Source organism: Squalius cephalus (genome assembly GCF_949319135.1).
Source record: "Squalius cephalus genome assembly, chromosome: 9".
NCBI lineage: Eukaryota > Metazoa > Chordata > Actinopteri > Cypriniformes > Leuciscidae > Squalius > Squalius cephalus.
This window is the reverse complement of record NC_137130.1, coordinates 30,477,866-30,496,975: the sequence shown is the minus strand read 5'-3', so window position 1 is coordinate 30,496,975 and position 19,110 is coordinate 30,477,866. Positions and strand designations below refer to the sequence as shown.

The 19,110-nt window shown below is 44.7% G+C and overlaps 1 protein-coding gene across 2 annotated transcripts in view; it reads right to left on the bottom strand.

The window, feature by feature from the left end:
* LOC307164697 (coiled-coil domain-containing protein 148-like) overlaps positions 1 to 19,110 on the bottom strand; it is a 211,164-nt gene that overhangs the window by 152,817 nt on the left and 39,237 nt on the right. For both annotated transcript variants that reach the window (XM_079881749.1, XM_079881750.1), the window contains exon 4: positions 7,644 to 7,747. In XM_079881749.1, coding sequence (XP_079737875.1) covers positions 7,644 to 7,747 — 104 coding nt within the window. The remainder of the gene's footprint in view (positions 1 to 7,643; positions 7,748 to 19,110) is intronic.

Genomic DNA, 19,110 nt, shown 5'->3' with positions numbered 1-19,110 from the left:
TGTATATTTGGGCTCAATCCCAATTCTATTTTATACCCCTTCGCCTACTCCTAACCCTTCGCTTACCCCTTAACCTTGCCCCTTGAAACAGAGTGTCAAGGCGTAGGGGTGAAAATATTCCCCTAAGAAATGGGACACCACTACTACACCGTTACATGTCATTATACATCGTCACTAGCGCCTACGTCACAGGAGATGCGCCAATGTTTATCACAAACTTTCAAGATGCCGTCGTCAGCTGTAGTCTTGCGTGAGTTACAGCTATTTTTTTGCATTTTTCTTCTGAAGTTTGCAGAAAACAACGGAGATGACGATATCTTCGATGCCTAATGCTGCGTTCAGAGGACTCACTTAGAAGATTGAGAGGCCTACTAGGCCTGAAGCAAGTCAGTGCTGTCAGCCAAAATCATACTGCCGAGGACTCGCCATCAGTGAGGCCTGGTTGGGCTCCTAGCTGATAGCCAGTCTATTCTGCTACACACATATACCATTGGGAACCATACTACACCAACACAAATATTGAGGCCACCCACAGGAGGCCTAATATGACAAGCTACCTGGTCACAGCTATAAAGTATGTCCCACAACGTTAGGACTCCCTTCCAAGGAGGCCTGTTTAAGGCCTACTACCCATCAGTGAGTCTACTGCCCGAACTACTAAGGCCAACAACCTGAGGTAAGCTGGCCTACCGTACCCTCTTGGGGGCTGCCCATTCAAGGAGGCCTGCTGAGGCCAACTACCTAATGGTGCAGCCTTTGTTGGCAGATAAGCTGTTTACACAGCGCCTACAGCATCCTGGTACCTAATCACATTGTCGGGAGCATACCTGGAAAACCAAAAAGAAGTGAAGGTTAGAACTTTCCGCTCGACCCGAGCCATAATGGTGCGAGGTAGGATAATACAGAACTGAAAGTGAAGTACTCCGATCTACCCTGCATCACAGGGGAATACTACCACCTAACCCTGTGATTTAACCCCCTGGGGTCGGCAATCACGCCGGCGCGATAGGCTCGCTTTTTTTCTTATAAGTTCAAAAGAGATTCAAAATACTCTGTTGACTTTGATTTTACAAACAAGTTTCATACATCAATCGATCCTGTTAAGTGTGTATTATTTTTGTGTATAATCACAATAAAAACAAAGTGTTGTGCTTTTTGCCAAAAAAAGAAAAATAAACACGAAGCGAGTTCTGCCTTCTCTCTGTCAGTGAAGTCAATTCTGAAACGCGTCCGAAAATGAACTGTAACTCAGCGAATACTCAGTCAAACAGGCATACAGACACACAGGCATGAAGCTTGAATTCTCTTCTTTTAAATGAAGTAATGTTTATAAAAAAAAAATATTCTCAGTTTATGTAATATGTATGAAAAGAGAGAGATGTCAGTCATTCTCATCTCAGCTCATTATGTTTTAGTGTGACCCCGCCCACGGAGAGCTTGCGCTATTCAAACACAAATGTGAGGCGATCCATGCAAATCTGTGAAACGCCCACATCAGCTGGATAACACACACCGCGAGTTCACTTTCAGACTCATGTACTTTACGATGCTGTGAGGAATAATACTATCTTGATAATAATCCTGGAAAATTTACCTCAGAAGTTCTGGAAGTTTCATTTCGAGGAGCAACAGATCCGGCTGAGGAAAAAGTCAGTTCTATATTTGCTTTGTTCTAATCGCAAGTGTCTGTACACGCAAAAAGACTGTTTAAATATGAATCGCGTTTCTGTGTGTGAATGAATGAACGCACAGATGCGTGCTGTTGTGGATCTACTACAGCTGGCACAAACTGTTTCAAAATGAATCTTTGTTTGAATGAATAGCTTTTACCAAACTCTATTGCTATACTGAGATGAGTAAAAATCGACTACAAAAATCGGATAGATTATAAAGTTTTTACTGTAAAATACTGCCACATCAAATAAGCTTATAATGTTGCCAATTTCTGCTCATGTGTTAAATATATATATGTTTTGTCAAAAAAAATCAACTAAGATGTTAGTATTTGTTCCAATGTAGGCAATATTCAAACCAATGAATCCTTAACTTTGAAATACGTATGATAAAATGTATTTTTACAAAGAAAGATTACACTGGAAATATTGTTAAAATTGTAATTGTTGTAATTGTATAACCTTTTTAATAAAATAGCTAAAATATATACAAGGATAGATGTAAACAAAATCTTAAAAGGTCAATATAAACCTTCTCTTTAAATAGTTTTTATTGTGTTTTAATAGTGACACATTTGGGTAGAGAATATATTCCAAAACTTTCTGAAAATACAGTATGAGAATTAACTGCACAATTACTAGAATTACTGGTTTACCTTGGATATTATACAATTTGCAAGCACAATTTGTGAAAGTTGTGTGTGTGTGTGTATGTATATATATATATATTGTCCTTGCATTCTTTCCTGTGGCTCAGTGACACACCTGAATGAAAGGCTCATTATGCGGGGGCATTGTCTTCTCAGGTGTGAACCACTCAATATGCATGATGGTGTTGGCTCGTTTATGCCCACCCGCATATTGCCTTTCCAAACAAAGTGTCTTGCAAAATTTAAATCAATGTATTGTTTTATGTGAATGATTAGGCAGGATGATTTTCACATCATTTTGAAGAAAAAACTCTAGGCGACGACATCCATTAGTCAAAAGTCGTATTGACACATATTTAGTATGTGTTTTGTGGCCTTATTTCTTATAACACTCTATTTAACACAAACAGGGCTACCATAATATGAGAGCAACATGTATGTACATGTTTGTATTTTTGAGAGAATAATGTTTATGCATGGTTATTGAAAAAACTAAAAATTTAAGTTTCTGAAATAAGGCCACAAAACACATACTAAATATGTGTCCACAATACTTTTGATTAATGGATGTTGTTGCCTAGAGTTTTTGCTTCAAAATGATCTGAAAATCATCCTGCCTAATCATTCACATAAAACAATACATTGATTTAAACTTTGTAAGACACATTTTGTTTGGAAAGGCAATGTGTGTGGGGGCGTGAATGATTATGAATAATGCCCTGATTCACACCCGAGAAGACAATGACCCACATAATGACCCACATAATGACCCACATAATGACCCGCATAATGAGCTGCATAATGAGCTGCATAATGAGCCTTTCATTCAGGTGTATCACTGAGAGTACAACAAGAAAGAATGTGAGGACTTATTTTGAATGCATGCAAATTATTTAATTTCCAAGGTAAACATTTCTAGTAGCTATGCAGTTAATTCTCATACTGTATTTTCAGAAAGTTTTGGAATATATCCTCTTCCCAAATGTTTCACTAATAAAAAACAATAATAAATAATTTAATGAGAAGGTTTATATTGAAGATGTTGCTTACATCTTCCTTGTAAATATATGTTTTGCTATTTTATTAAACAGTTTTCACATATATAAATCAACAACAATTAAAATTTTAACAATATTTCAAGTGTAATGTTTCTTTATAAAAATTATACATTTTATCATACGTATTTCAAAGTTAAGGATTCCAGAGCTCGGACCGGGCATAATAGATGTAGCTTAGCTTAATCAGCCGACACATGCGGTGGAGGATGGAATGCCTGCAAGATTACAGACCGTGCCACATTTGCAGGCACCTTAGGCACATAACCGGGTCTAGGGTGGAGAATGGCTCTCACTTTGCCAGGAGCAAACTCGAAGCAAGAGGGAGCAACAGATAGCGCCTGCAGGTCCCCTACTCTTTTTAGGGACGTGATAGCTAGCAGGAAGGCTACATATTTCTCGGACACCTCGTCCAAAGGTTCGAAGGGTGCCAGCGATAACCCTTCAAGAACCACTGCCAGGTCCCATGTGGGGACCCTGGTCTGGACGACAGGCCTCATCCTCCTAGCTCCATGAAGGAAACATACTATAAGTGGGTGTCTCCCAAAAGTGCCCACCCCTAGAGGCGCGTGGAAGACAGCTATGGCCGCCACATAGACACTAAGCGTAAATGGGGAGAGCCCGTCAGAGAAGCGACTATGGAGGAACTCCAGCACTGAAGCCACTGGGCAGTTAACTGGGTCCAACTGATGTTCTCTGCACCATAAAGTGAATACATTCCATTTTAATGCATACAGTTTCCTTGTGGAGATGGTTTCCTTGTGGAGATGGCCTTCCTCACCTGAATGACAGTCCTCAGATCTGCCGTCGGTTTGGAGGACTTCGGAGAGTTTTGTCTCTGGCTCCAGGCCTTTTGTGGGGGAGCACGAGAGGCAACACTCTCCTTCTGCTGCTGCAGGTGCGAGGAGCTGGTGGCTGCCTCGTGGGACTGCCCCCTGGCAGCAGACCCACGAAATCTGGAGTGACGGCGGGGGATTAGCGGTTTAAATGCAGCTGACTGTCGCTTCGCCTCCTGAAACCATCTCATTTCGACAACAGTATTGACTGCGTCACTGAAAAGGCCAGAAGGCGAAAGTGGGGCATCAAGGAGGAAGGCCTTGTCCTTCTCCCCAATGCCCGACAGGTTCAACCACAGGTGTCTCTCCGTAGCTACTAATGCTGCCATAGAGCGGTCGATGGCACGGTCCATCTCTTTAGTAGCACAGAGAGACAAGTCAACTGCTCAACAAAGTTCGGTAACCTCGATGCCAAAAATATCTAACTCCTCGGAGCCAAATAGTTTGAGCATCGGGTCCTCGTTCTGGGCAGAAGAAGCCGCAGAGTGGGCTTCCGACTCCTGAACGGGACCAATGGAGCTGGCTGCTGATTGCTGAGAAAGGGCCGAAGCCGTCTCAACATTATCCACAAGCTCAATCTGCAAACCCCATGAGTGAAGACGACGCACTGCCTCAACAGACGCGGGTCCCGACCCACGGGGAACACGAGTCTGGTCTGATTCATCGAACAGGGCCAGGTGGGAGCGGAGCGTCCTGAGAGGCAACAAATCACAGTTTGCACAGATAGCGCTGAAGGGGGTGGATTGGAATCCACTGCTGCTTCAATGTATATGTAATGAGTGATTATCATCAAGGTATCAATCAATATTTTTCCTTCTATATATCACATGAGTTGAATGACTTCTCTGGAGATTTTATTTTGTTATTGAAGTTACCAGTGTGATTACTGAAATGTTATTTTCATGTATTATTTTTAATGTTAGTATTTGATATTTGAATGTATAGTAACAGTGCTTGCCTATTTATCCCGGCTTCCAGAAATTAAATAGGGACTTGTTTTGTGTTTGAGAAATGTCTTCAACATGTTAAAACACATAAGGGTCATTGAAGTCTATAGTTTAAGGGACCATTTGTCAGTTAAAGCCTATATTTTCCACTTAGACTAAAGTGTCCTATCCTGAGAGAAAGAACTTGTTATCTTGATGTTTTGAGACGAGACTCCTGTTTATAGTTAGAGCCTAGCCACATCCAACCTTGGAAAAGATGTGTGTCGGTGTGTGTGTGTTAGTCTTCTTGGTTACAAGTTAAGGAACCACTGGCATTGTTGGAGATTGACTGAGTTGTTGTTCGGGACATGCTGGCACCCAGCAACCCAAATCTGCGACCTGGAAGGTCACGACGTGCCTAACTTCAGGGTCCGAGTGTCAGCGGCATAATCTATGGAGATATACTTCTGTCTATCTGTATATGTGTGGAAAATTACTATGTTTATCAATTTCTTGGCCAATCAGAATCATTCAGCCTGTAAGCAATGACGTAGCTTAGACCTTGGAAATGGTATAACTGCTGTGATCTTTGTAACTGTAAGGGGGGCGGCCTACGAACTCTTGTGTGAGTCTTGAAGCTGACTTCTGCTGATGAAACTGCAAACTATCTTCGGTAAAACTTTTCTTCATTTTTTTTATAATTCTGACTCTGGGTCTTCTTTCAAGCATCTGGTCCTTGGGTCATAAACTGTTAACCCCTAACATATATATATATATATATATATATATATATATATATATATATATATATATATATATATATAGAGAGAGAGAGAGAGAGAGAGAGAGAGGGATGATATAGTGATTTTCAGACAAACAACACCAAATAAGACAGTACAGCACACAGAACGCTTGCTGAAGACCAGAAAGCTGATGCTATTGTGATCCGGTGTCCTTTTATTAGCTTCCGCATCGCCGTCACATGCGACATCACGAGTGACTTAATGACGCAACACCAATCGAGATTGAACTAGTTCCATACAGGCTTCAGACGCATCACACTGAAGGCGTTCCCCAATGTGTCGATTCTCGACGCAGCGCGTGTTCCCTTGAAAGGGAATGGCAAGTTAGGAGCTACTTTTAGCCTTTATATGTTTTGTGAATACGGTCCCAAATATCTAACTCAGAGCACCATAATAGACAAGTTATAGGCCTAACCATTGAAGGAAAGAATGCAAGGGAGTTCATGCCTATCCTGCTCTCTGAAGTTCTCTGCGACTCTTATATAAGTTGCCAAATTTAACTTTGTAATTTTGTGCTTTATCTACTTTTTTTTTTTCTTCTCATTGCTTTTCTGTATTTTGTACAAGTTGTGATAGCTGTTTTGGGTATATATTTTTTAGTTTTAGGAGTTGGCAGTTCTACGTGTTTAATCGGTTAAAATGTCGTCATGTTCAAAAAGATGAGCATCAGATTTGTTTTTTGTTTTTTTTTAGTGATCAGGCTAGACTACGTAGATTGGTCAAGTTTTTCATTCAAATTTTAACAGCAAATCTAGAGGCACTTTTTCCTATGCTAAGGCATTACCGTGCCTTGCATGAGAACAAGGAGGAAAATGGAGGTGGGCCCAGCTGTCAGGGTTTACAGATGATACAGACAAGATGGTAAGTTTAATGCTTTAATTGCAGGATGAATCGGAGATGAAGACAAATGGTGAGTAACAGCAACACAGATAATCAGAATATGCTTAGCTGAATGGTAAAGTCTTTCTTTCTTTCTTTCTTGCAGGTGAAGATGATGGAGGATCGATGAAGATGGCTGGCAGACAGATGGAAGGCGATCGCGTCTCAGGTAAGTGACCAGGTAAGTGTTCAGGGAGTCTGTGAGTCATGAATTGACGAGACCAGACAAGTGACTGCAGGGAGAGTGCGCCTAATAAAGGGAGTGCTGGTGATGGGACACAGGTGACGGTTATCAGTAGTCCGGGGATAATGAACGGGAGAATGAATGAGTGGGCGGAGAGAGAGAATGAGTGGGAGGAGGTGATGATGAACGTGATGGAGATGGAATCCTGACACCAGCCAAGGTGGGTCATTACAAATATTATAATAATATATCACAATTTTTACGTTTTCAAAAGTTTGCGTTTTCAGGCTTCCAAAACACAGTTGTTGTGTAAATGAACGACCAAAACACATAAAATGTTTTTCGTTTTTATTTTAAATCGTTATTGTGTAAACAGCCCCCAAGAGTGCACATTTCTCATTCTTCTTGATCAAACCCACCTGATTCAACTCATCAGCTCTTTATTAGACGATGAATGGGTCAAATAAGAGAGACGTCCAAAATGTGTGCCTTCAGGAACAAGGTTGGATACTGACCAAGATACTGGTACCAGTTATTTATTTATTTTACAAACAAAATTTTTAAAAGGAGAAAACCCCTGCTAGTGTTTTTAAACAAACATTTGAAAATACAGTTTTAGAATTTACAGGTACGCTACCTGGCTATGTTGAGTCTGTGATGCTCTTGGAGCCACACTTGTCTATGCAGTCTCAGAACACTCCTTTCCTTGTTCACCTGAGCTGCATCCAATACCTTCTGCACCTGAGATACACACAAACTTATATTTCAAACAAGATATTTAATGTCAAACAAGAGATTCAATGGTATTTGCAAAAGGTGAGTTGATAGTGAGCATATAGTGACTAATGGGGCAGATACGAATGTGATTTTCACCCTTTTCACCCTGTACATGCTACCCTTGGGAGATATCATTAGGAAGCATGGCATTAGCTGAAACTGCTGATGATCCTCAGCTCTATATTTATTCGCGCCCCGACGAAAAACTGAGATTCTAATTATTGGACCAAAAACCTCCGCACGCAATAACCTAGAATACTATCTAACACTTGATGAATGTTCTGTCAAGTCTTCGTTGTCAGTTACAACCTGGGGTGTGCTCTTTGATACCAATCTTTCATCTAAAAGCCACATTCTAGCATCTGTATAACCGCATTCTTCCATCTTAAAAATATATTTAAATTATGACATATGCTCTCGATAGCCCCTTTCACACATACAGTCTTTACTGGTAAATTACCAGTAACATATAATTTGTGAACAGGACCTTTTCAAATATACCGGTAAATTGGCTCCGGCAATTTACCAGTTGTAACATTAACAGTAAATTACCGGTATATGCGCTGTGTGAACACGGAATGAAGATTACCATATTTTGCACGTACAAGGTCAGAACGCGCTGATGTAAGAATTGATTTGGGACAATCAGAAGCCGTTGAAAGAGCAACGGCTCTGAGCCATTCATAAAATTATGACTTCAAATTAGAGTGATGCCGAAACTAAAGCGCTTCTCCTCGTCCGGGCGGATAAAGAGATTTGTCAACAACTTCAGAGGTCACTTGCGGTTAATGACATAATTACAGAGTTTACCGGTTTTTGGAACTTATGTGTGAATGGTCTATTACCGGTTAAAAAGCCAGAATGCTGTTGCTTGTGTGAACAGCACATGTTGGAATTTACCGGTAAAGTCGCTCTGGCAATTTTACGGTAATTTACCAGGATTTCTGTGTGAAAGGGCTAAATGGCAAATGCAGAAGAGTTAGTTCATGCGTTCATGACTTCAAGGATAGTCCTTCACCTCTATTGTCAAAATAGACAAAATTCTGGCAAGCTAATAATACCTAGAATATCAAAAGCAACCACTTAGCATTGTTCGGGAAGCAGACACACTCTGTCCTTTGCTGCTATATAAATAGCAGTAGTGTCTGATTCTGTGAGTGAGCACATTAGCCTAGTTATCACAGTTGAAAACCAAAAGAGCACCTCTTCATCTTAAAATGTTGTGTAATTGCGCTTCTCATTGAAAGAATGCTGTCCCGATGAAGCCTTGATTCCTGCTCTAACTGCATTATAACATTTGTATAGTGTCTGCATGTGTCTTGACACTGTTAACTTCTAGACAATGCTGGAAGATCCAGAGAGAGCATGTTTGAATTTGCTGTTGTATAAATACGAATGTAGTATATAATTTAACAGCGGGAAAGACTGCTACATTCATAGTGTTTGTGTTTGTCTCTACAGTTACAAATAAAGCCACAATAAGCCCAATTGAGCGAACTTGTCAATCATCTTGATGGATGATGCAGAGTAAACCAACAAGAGGACAGTTGAACTCGCATGTGACTTGGTACCCTTTGAAAGGTTGACTTGTGAAAGTGAACCGAACCAAGAAGAAACTGCAACATTGTAACAAATTAAGTCCCTGTTTCGGAACAAACAATCCTTGCCACTGTTGCCTTAGCTTTTGGCTTGCTTAGTTGGGGACATTTAATATTCAACAATATTATTGATCTGCCTTACTTAAGGTGGACGATGACGCAATTTTTTTCTAGAAACAAACTTTGTTGCTTTGATACAATCTATATTGTAAAAAGTGCTATATAAATAAAGGTGACTTGACTTGACTATAGGTGTGAAAACACACCTAGACCCCTTTAAAGCAAACCGAACCGAGACCATTTCGAGAGGAGGTCTGAGTACGGTTAGATTTTATCTTTTGATACGGTTCGATAAAAACACCCAATATGAACACAAACCGCTTTGGGCTCACTTGATTTTTTTTTTCCGTTCGCGAATTCCAATATAGTTTTGATCATCTGATGCCTCCGTGCAAATCAGCTGTTCATCATGGCTGCTTCTTCTGGCAGATCTCTACAAATTATTCATTCACAACGTACACTTGTTTGTTGTAATTTCAACCACTTCCAAACTGTGAGACGCGGCTGCATGCCTTGCCAGTTTAAAATGGTTTTACGAGCGCACACACCTAAAGCGCATGCACTGAAAGCCAGCTGTCACAGCGCATTTACTAAACTGAATTATCTTACTGCGTTTAAAGTGTCAAAAACACATAAGGTTTACATAAACAGGTGGTTTTGTCTTAAGTGAATGTAAATATGTGAGTATATTGGATCCGTGCATTACTGTAGTTCTGATATCAGCTTAAAGGGACACACCGACTTTTTGGGACTTCAGCTTATTCACCGTATCCCCCAGATAGATAAGTACATACATAACCTTTTCATCTCCGTGCGTGCTGTAACTCTGTCTGTCGGACCCACCGCTAGCCTAGCTTAGCACAAAGACTGGAGGTAAACGGCTCCAGCTAGCATACTGCTTAGAGCCCTGCACAGGGCAAAAAATCCAGCCCTAACCGAGACCTGGCCCATGGTGTTCAAGCCCTTATCCTGCCCCAGCCTGAAAATGTCTGCAATTTTTCAGCCCGAACCCAACCCGAGACCAACAACAATATCACTTTAAGCTCTTTCTGACGCGCGCTCTCTGATGCGCGCTGTCTCTGCTAGACGTACACACATACACACACGCTACTAGGTACAATTTTATTATAGACCTCAAACATAACTACCACCACCGACAATTATGCCCACAAATATTAATACAGACTGTCCATTACATAGAAGCATAAGCATGCAGTAGAGAATATTATATAGCCAAATGTGATCCAGCAGTAAATAAAGATTTACGGCCTACCTTTTTTTGATGTTAAGCAACTTTACTGAAGAACAACGTTTCAAAGAACTCTTTGCCAACTGGCTAACGTTAAATAATAATAAAAATATAATAAATAAATAAAAATCCGTTGAACTGAGTAGGCTCATTCACTGTTTTTTTCACAAGTATTGTGAAGAAAAAGAATAGCATCCACTGCTGAAGGCTTCAGTTCTCTAACGAGAGGTTCTCTCGTATTGCGCAAGTTGCTTACGCTACGGGAAAAACTCTTTTTCTAGAGATACTGAAGCCAAAAAATGATCCTGCGTGATGTCACGCCAATGGGAGCGCTTCGCGCCCCTACGCGTCATAGCCCGCCAGAACGGGCGTGGCTTAGCGTATAAAAGGCTCAGGAGCTGCTTATCTGATTTTCATCTCTTCAGTGAAATCTCTCCGCATCGCTGGATCTCCGAGAGAAACCGTCGCCGTCGAAACAAGCGACAGAGCAAGCCCAGGACAGCGCCTGAGGAAGCCGGTCGATTCTCGCCGCCTTCAGCCATCCATGCCTGCTACGCTATCCGGCGTCATATATCCTTTTCTGCTGTGTGTGTTCGCCGCTGCGTCACACACTTTCTCTCTGAAAGAGCACGAGGCATTTTTGCAGAGCACGAGGCGTTTTCTTGCAGAGCCCCGCTCAGCGACGGAGACCGCCATGTGATCTGCACTCTCTGCCTGGGCCGAGATCACGCAGCCTTCGCCCTGTCATCGGGCGGCTGCGTCCACTGCGACGACATGACAATGTCGACCCTGCGGGCTCGACTTGCCATGTTCGACAACGAATCTGCACCTCCACCTGCCTCCGCTGGGCTGCGCAGTAAGAAGCGTCACTTCCAGAGGCTACCGGAGCCTGCCATGGCCTGCAAGCGCTCGCCGGAACCTTCCCCTCGAGCCTCGCGATCTCCTTCTCCGCTCTCCCTTACAAGTGCACAGATGCCGGCCGCCCGCCCTCACTGTTGGCGCTTCGGGAGAGGAAGCGGACAGAGATGCCTTGGATGACAGCTGTTCCCTCCTGGCTTCAGGAAGCGAGGATTGGTCTGGTTCCAACCCAGGCCCTGCCCCTTCGCTCCAGGAATCCAGTGGGACTCGGGCAAGCGTGGACGCCGAGCTTATTCGCCTCCTCACCAAGGCCGTAGGCCAACTTGGCCTCGAGTGGTCCCCACCTGAGGAGCCCACGCCCAACAGGCTCGACGGGTGTTTTTTACCTCCGCCATGCGCCCGCCTCCAGGTCAGCATCTTTCCTGCCAGAGCTCCACAATGAGCTCACGAAATCGTGGAACGCACCATTCTCCGCGAGACTTCACTCCCCCGTCTCCTCGACGCTCTCCCAAGTGGACGGCGCCAGTGAGAGGAGATACAAGTCGATCCCCCCCGTGGAAGAGGCGGTAGCAGCGCACCTATGTCCGCCCTCTGCGGGATGGCGTGCAAAGGCTGCCCTCCCATCTAAAGCTTGCCGGGCCACATCAGCTCTCGTCGGCCGCGCTTTCACCGCCGCTGGACAGGCTGCTTCCGCCCTGCACTCGATGGCAGTTCTGTAGATTCTGCAAGCCGATCTCCTCCGTGAGTGGGATGAGAAAGGCGCGGACCAGTCCATCATTACAGATTTAAGAAGCGCAACGGACCTTTCCCTTCGTGCTACTAAATCCGCGGCCCAGGCTATTGGGAGGACCATGGCCTCACTCACCGTCACGGAGAGGCATCTCTGGTTGACACTCACTGACATGAGGGATGCTGAGCGGGCCGTGTTTCTTAACGCCCCGCTCTCCCCGTCAGGCCTCTTTGGCCCAGCTGTTGGTGGGATTGTCGACCGGTTTTCTGAAGTGCAGAAGACCTCACAAGCCATGAAGCTATTTCTGCCTCGTCACTCGAGCTCCACCGCAGGCCGCTCTCAAAAGCAGCCTCCTGCCCGGAGCTCAACCCAGCAGTCCTCCCATCCTCCGCCTTCGCAACGACGCCAAGGCACTCGCCAGAGATCGCGTTCGTCAAGCCGCCGCAGGCCGTCTCCCCCGCGGGGACCCCGGCCTAAGATTGCGCTGACACCTGAGCCCGCGAAGTCCTCCTAGCAGCTTCAAGGAGGAGAAGAAGGTCGAGTCCCGCTGCGGCCGGACCGCCTTCAAAGCTTTTCGCTCTGTCAGTTCCCTTAGAAAAGGTGACTGCAGATGTGTATTTTGCAGCCAACGAGCACATTGTACAATCCGCTCGCCTGCACCCAAAAGCCGTTTTTACGGCGACCCAGAGAAATCTCATAAAGAGTACAATTTCTGGTTATCCGGCTCATGCCGATGGTGTCTTGAGTGTAGAAAATGTGCCAGCTTCTCAGTGTTCACCCCTACACACAAGCACGGTTCCCCCTGTGTCATTCACTCATGCAGAGCCCACAGAGCTGGCACATGCCGCTCGAGTGTTAGATGTAGGAAATGTGCCCACAAAACAGTGCCCACACCTACTCACTGCCCGCTCTGCTACACTTTTATCCCAGGGGACAAAACCTATAAAGCCGACACACACCGGCTATGTTGTAAGTCCTGTGTCTGCCCGCGAGCGCCCACGCTTACTAGGGGTGTAACGATACGCGTATTCGTATTGAACCGTTCGGTACGAGGATTTTGGTTCGTTTCCGGTACGCATTTTCAAACCGAACCATTGTTGGACCATTTTTCCTGCCGACCAAAACGCTGCGCGTGCTCAAAATGTAAGAGACGCCGGCGCGACCACAACATTGCCCAACATCAAATGGCCAACGTAATGCAAGCGGAACGAAACTGCTCGTTATTGTGTGGTTGAAGGACTGTTTATCAGTTTGGACCAGTGCAGCACGAGCCAGCCGATCGTGATCATGCGACACTGTTACTGCACAGCGCTAATAAGAGATCCAGTAAAGAAAGCATTTGAATTCGCCACAGAAGTAATAACATCGCTGCAAGATCTAGTGAGAAGCATTCTCATTTCTCCGTTATTAACGGATCAAATAGCGCGTGGAAAACTGGAAGAAACATGTGCCATGAATGAAGTATCCAATGTCCACAGATCTGCAACATTCACCATGGATTTACTGTAGTAACACTAACTGCAACCATGGAAGTTTGGCAGGAATAGTAGGCATAATGCCTTCAGTACATTACTTGGGTTTTATTTTGACATTATGAATACAATTGCTGCCCTCAAATGTCAATCTGAACTAAAATAAACCTTTGTTTATAACTACTTCAATATTACATTTAATTTTTTCCAAGGAGCTGTTTTGTTTTATATGCTCCTAAGAAGAGTCAATTATAGCTCTAGAATTGCTCAAAGTAAAAAAAATCATACTTTATGATGTTAGTTTTAATTAAAAAAATTATTTAAAAAAATTAAATCAAGGAAATTTCTCTGGCATTTCTTTCTTTTTGCTGCATCAAAAACGTACCGAACCGAACCGTGACACAAGTGTATCGTATCGAAACGAACCGTGAATTTTGTGAACCGTTACACCCCTAAGCCTGTCCCTAGCACCCCGTACATTTACGAAGTGCATCTCTCGCTCCCCTCAGAAGTCAGGGCATGTGAATATTGAACTATTTGGACGATTGGTTGATTCTAGCACAGTCTGAGATAGAATTAATCTCACAGAACGTTGCTTCTCAGCCATCTGGAAAAATTGTGTCTCACGGTCAATTGGACCAAGAGCTCATTACTGCCCAGTCAGACAGCCTCTTTTCTGGGGATAGAACTGGACTCCGTGTCTATGACGGCCCGCCTGTCGACACAGCGTGCGCGCCGTGTTCGACACCTGGCCGCTTCATTCCGGACGGGCAGCCTTGTTCCCCTGAAAACTTTTCAGAGTATGTTAGGCTGCATGGCCTCAGCATCAGCAGTACATCAGCTGGGCTTGCTACGTATGCGCCCGCTACAACGCTGGCTGAATGCACGGGTACCACACTGAGCTTGGGCTTCCGGCGGTCTGCGTATCAGAGTGACTTGGATAGTGGCCGAATAGTACCAGTCGGGAGTGACAATGGGAGCTATCTCGACAGACGCCTCCAACCTAGGTTGGGGCGCCCTCTTCGAGGGCAGGCCGGTCTTTGGACAGAGGTCAGACCAGGAAAAGGGCCTTCACATAAACTGTCTAGAGATGATAGCAGTCGAGAAGGCGCTGAGGCACTTCCTCCCTTGCCTGCGGGACCACCATGTACTGGTTCGCACGGACAACATGTCAGTGGTGGCCTATGTGAACCGCCAAGGCGGCATCAGATCCAGAAATCTCAATGCTCTGGCGGAACGCCTCCTCGTTTGGGGTTAGCACTCCCTGCTCTCGCTGAGAGCCGCGCATGTGCCTGGTCGCCTGAACGACGGTCCAGACAGACTGTCCAGGAACAATGTTCCTCCGGGAGAATGGTCCCTGCATTCTCAGACAGTCCAGCTGCTGTGGCGCCTCTTCTGCAAAGCGGAAGTCGACCTATTTGCGTCAGAAGACAACGCTCAATGCCCAATGTTCTTTTCGAAGAACGAGGACGCGCTGGCCCAAGCATGGCCCAGCTGCCCACTGTACGCTTTTCCCCCGATCTCGCTGCTACCACAGGTAGTCAGGAGAATCAGGGAAACTGGCCGCTCGGTGCTCCTCATAGCCCCGCGATGGGAGATCCAAGTTTGGTTCCCGGAGCTGAGGCGGCTGACGAGCTTAGCCCCATGGCCGATTCAGGTGAGAAAGGATCTCCTCTCTCAAGCCGGCGGCTCGATTTGGCATCCTCATCCAGAGCATTGGTCTCTGCATGCATGGATAATCAACGGATATCCGTTGTCCTGCCAAAAGGGCTTGTGAACACGATCACGCAGTCTAGAGCTCCTTCTACGAGAAGGCTCTACGCGTCTAAATGGTCTGTGTTTGCTAGCTGGTGCGCCAACAAAAACCTAGATCCACAAACCTGTGGGGTCTCCGGGGTGCTTTGTTTCCTTCAAGAGCAACTGGATAAGGGCAGGACCCCTTCCACGCTCAAAGTATATGTTGCGGCCACTGCAGCGTTCGCAGAGTCGGTGCGCGGCCAGTCAATAAGAAGGAACGAGTTCGTCATCCACTTCCTTAGAGGAGCTAGGAGGATGAATCCCCCGCGACCCCCGTCGGTTCCTATTTGGGATCTTTCTATGGTCCTGGAGGCTATAAAAAGCTCATCCCTTCGAACCTTTACAGACTGTGAATCTGAAATACCTTTAGCTCAAAACCGCTTTTCTGACAGCCCTGTCATCAGTCAAGCATGTGGGTGACTTACATGCATTATCTGTTAACGCCGCGAGTTTGGACCTAATGACTCTAAAGTCATCCTCAAGCCGAGACATGGTTATGTCCCCAAAGTGTTTGGCACTCCCTTCAGAGCGCAGGTTATTACATTATGAGCCCTACCGGGATCCGGTAGCAAAGTTGATGTTAACCTCCTTTGCCCTGTTAGGGCGTTAAGGGTTTACGTCACGCACTCCGCCGCCTTCAGGCGCTCGGAGTAGCTCTTAGTTTTGTTTGGTGGGTGCGCCAAGGGCCTCGCCACCTCGAAACAGAGTCTGTCCAGGTGGATTGTGGATGCTATCGCGGCAGCATATGCGTCTAAGGACCTGCAGTGCCCCTTGGGCGTCAGGGCTCATTCCACTAGAGGCATGGCCTCCTCGTGGACTTGGTCCAACAGGATTTCTATTCACGACATTTGTATGGCGGCAGGCTGGGCCTCCCCCTCTACATTTGTTAGGTTTTATAACCTAGAAGTTCCTGCCCTGCAGGCTAGACTTTTGTCAGTCTAAGTTACGAGTATGTTCTGCTCAGATTTGTTCGCGCGCAGGCTACTCTCACATTAACCCTAGCTGCTTTGGTTGAGCTGCCGTATGTAACACTAATGAGTGGATGGTATTCAGCCATCTGTTCCATGTTAATGAATCCTAACTTTCTAACACATTCTTTCATTCTAGACCAAAACTTGAGTAAACAAGGACGTTCGTTTTACGACCCTCCAACGTAATTCACGGAGATGGGCGCTGCGATGTCGGCAGCCTCCCATGGCGTGGTGACATTTATTACACCTTAGAGAGCGTCTCCAGAGACATGCGCGTGAGCCTCAAAGGAGAACGAAACACCCGTCCTCCCCCCCCCCCCCCCCGCAGCACGACGTGAAATTCCACGCAAACACACCACACACACACACACACACACAGAGAGCATTCCACACACACACACACATGGACTTTCCATGGACTTACTCATATACAGACATTTCCAAATGTTTGATATATTCCTGTGTTGCATTTCATATGACCATGTCATATTGGAGTATCTACAATTTTATCGTGTGTTAATCGAACTTTAAAATGCATATAATCGTGCTTTTGATTGTAACTTTGTATCCTTAACTGTTTTATATTTCATTCTTGGTATCTGTTTAACCGTCTTGCTCTGACTGAACCAACCATATATAGGAGATTACAGTAAAATGTATTATTCTATGTGTACCATCTTTCTGGATAGAAATGACGAATTCTAAACGCCGTCATAAACTATGCAGATGAACCATCCACAGGACAAAGGAACTTCTTCCCGCTCGAAAATCTCGGGAGATGATTTGCCCTCCCCGCAAAAAGGGGCGTGGACGGGATTCCCTCAAAAGATGGAACTTACCTGTTTCTCACTCTCTTCTTCGGTCAAACTTCCGGAAAACACCAACTTCGGACAGGCTTCGGCCACCGTCTTCGGACGCGCACCTCCGCGTCACTCCCGACCTTTCTTTTCTTTTCTTTTTAGTTTAGTCTTTTGTCTTTGTTTTTCATATTCTCCTTTGTTCATTTCCACTTACGAGGGAAAATTAACTTAGCCTGAATTATTTCTTTAGTAACTTTGCTTTCAAAGGGCCTTGAATTTCCCGCAAAGACTGCGCTAGCCAGAAGAGACGAGAAAGCACGCCTCCACTCAAACGGACACACGCACGCTTGTCTTTTGCAGTCACAACTAAGCCACATGCAAGTATCGAAATCTAAATGCTGTTTAACCCTCTGGGGTCTGAGGGGTTTTCTGGGCCCTGGAGGTGTTCTGACATGCCCTGACATTTGTGCTTTTTTCAGTTATTTAAAAACATGTTAATGGCAAAGGTGTAAATTCACTCTATATAGCACAAACAGGGCTACCATAATATGTGCTCAAGATGCATGTATATATTTGAATTTTTAAGAGAATAATGTTTATGCGTAGCCTGGGTGCCAGCCCGAACCCCGCCCACAACATTTTTTGGTCGGGAAGTTCGGTCTGGACTCGATCCATTGAGGAGTAATTATGCTCGGCTCCTAGAAGGCCGAGCCAATCAAATTGCCAGGGCGGGCTTTAATCGATGATGGACAGATGGTCTGCAGTTACGTAATCACCCACGTCACCAAAGAGCGCTTGATTTGAATTAGTTTACAACAAAGACGACTGCAGCTGGAGAATTGAGATTTCACGAGTTCACACTTACAAATAAGTCAGATAGAATAAATGCTTATATGAGATTTCACGAGTTCACACAAATAAGTCAGATAGAATAAATGCGTATATGACGTGCTTTCCGAGGAGAGGGCTGTGGGCTCGGTAGCCATACTCCCCCCATACTCGTATTCCTGGTTGTGAGAGAACAAGACAAAAGTGAGGATTCGGGGTGGTGGACGGACCGAGGGATGCTGAAAAACTGTCAAGGAGTGTTAGGTAAGTTGACAGAGTGAATATGCTTCCTCGGTAACGTTAGACATGGTATTGTTTGATGACAAGTTGATATTGGATTGATTATTTGTACGTGCTCCTCCCGAACTTTGTTTATGAAACATCATGTGTAGATTCCGCCATCACATCTGTTATAGAAGATATCCACAGCGCATTCATTTTAAAAGAGGAACAGAGAGCCGCGCCCCGCGACATTTTGTTGGTTGAAAATATGAATGAAGAACATGCGTCATTTACTCCGTTGCTCTGATTGGTTGTAGGTCTATCCAATTGAGTGCAGAGGTTTTTTTTTTCCTAGTTCGGTTGAGACACGCCCCATAATCAAATCTCTATGGAGCGGTATCAGACTCACATTCTGACTAGAATATGAGTATGATGAAGTCAGGCTAGTTTATGCGTGGTTATTGAAAAAAATAAAAATGAAAGTTGCTGAAATAAGACCACAAAACTCTTTTTGTGACTTTTGACTAATGAATGTTGTCGCTTCGAGTTCTGGCTTCAAAATTATGTGAAAATCATCCTGCCTAATCGTTCAAATAAAACAATACATTGATTTAAATTGAGTAAGACAGGTTTTGCTTGGAAAGCCAATATGCGAGGGGGCGTGAACGAGGAGTGGTTTACAGCTGATAATACAATGTCCCACCCATTATGCGTAATGACTCTGCATAATGAGCCATTCTTT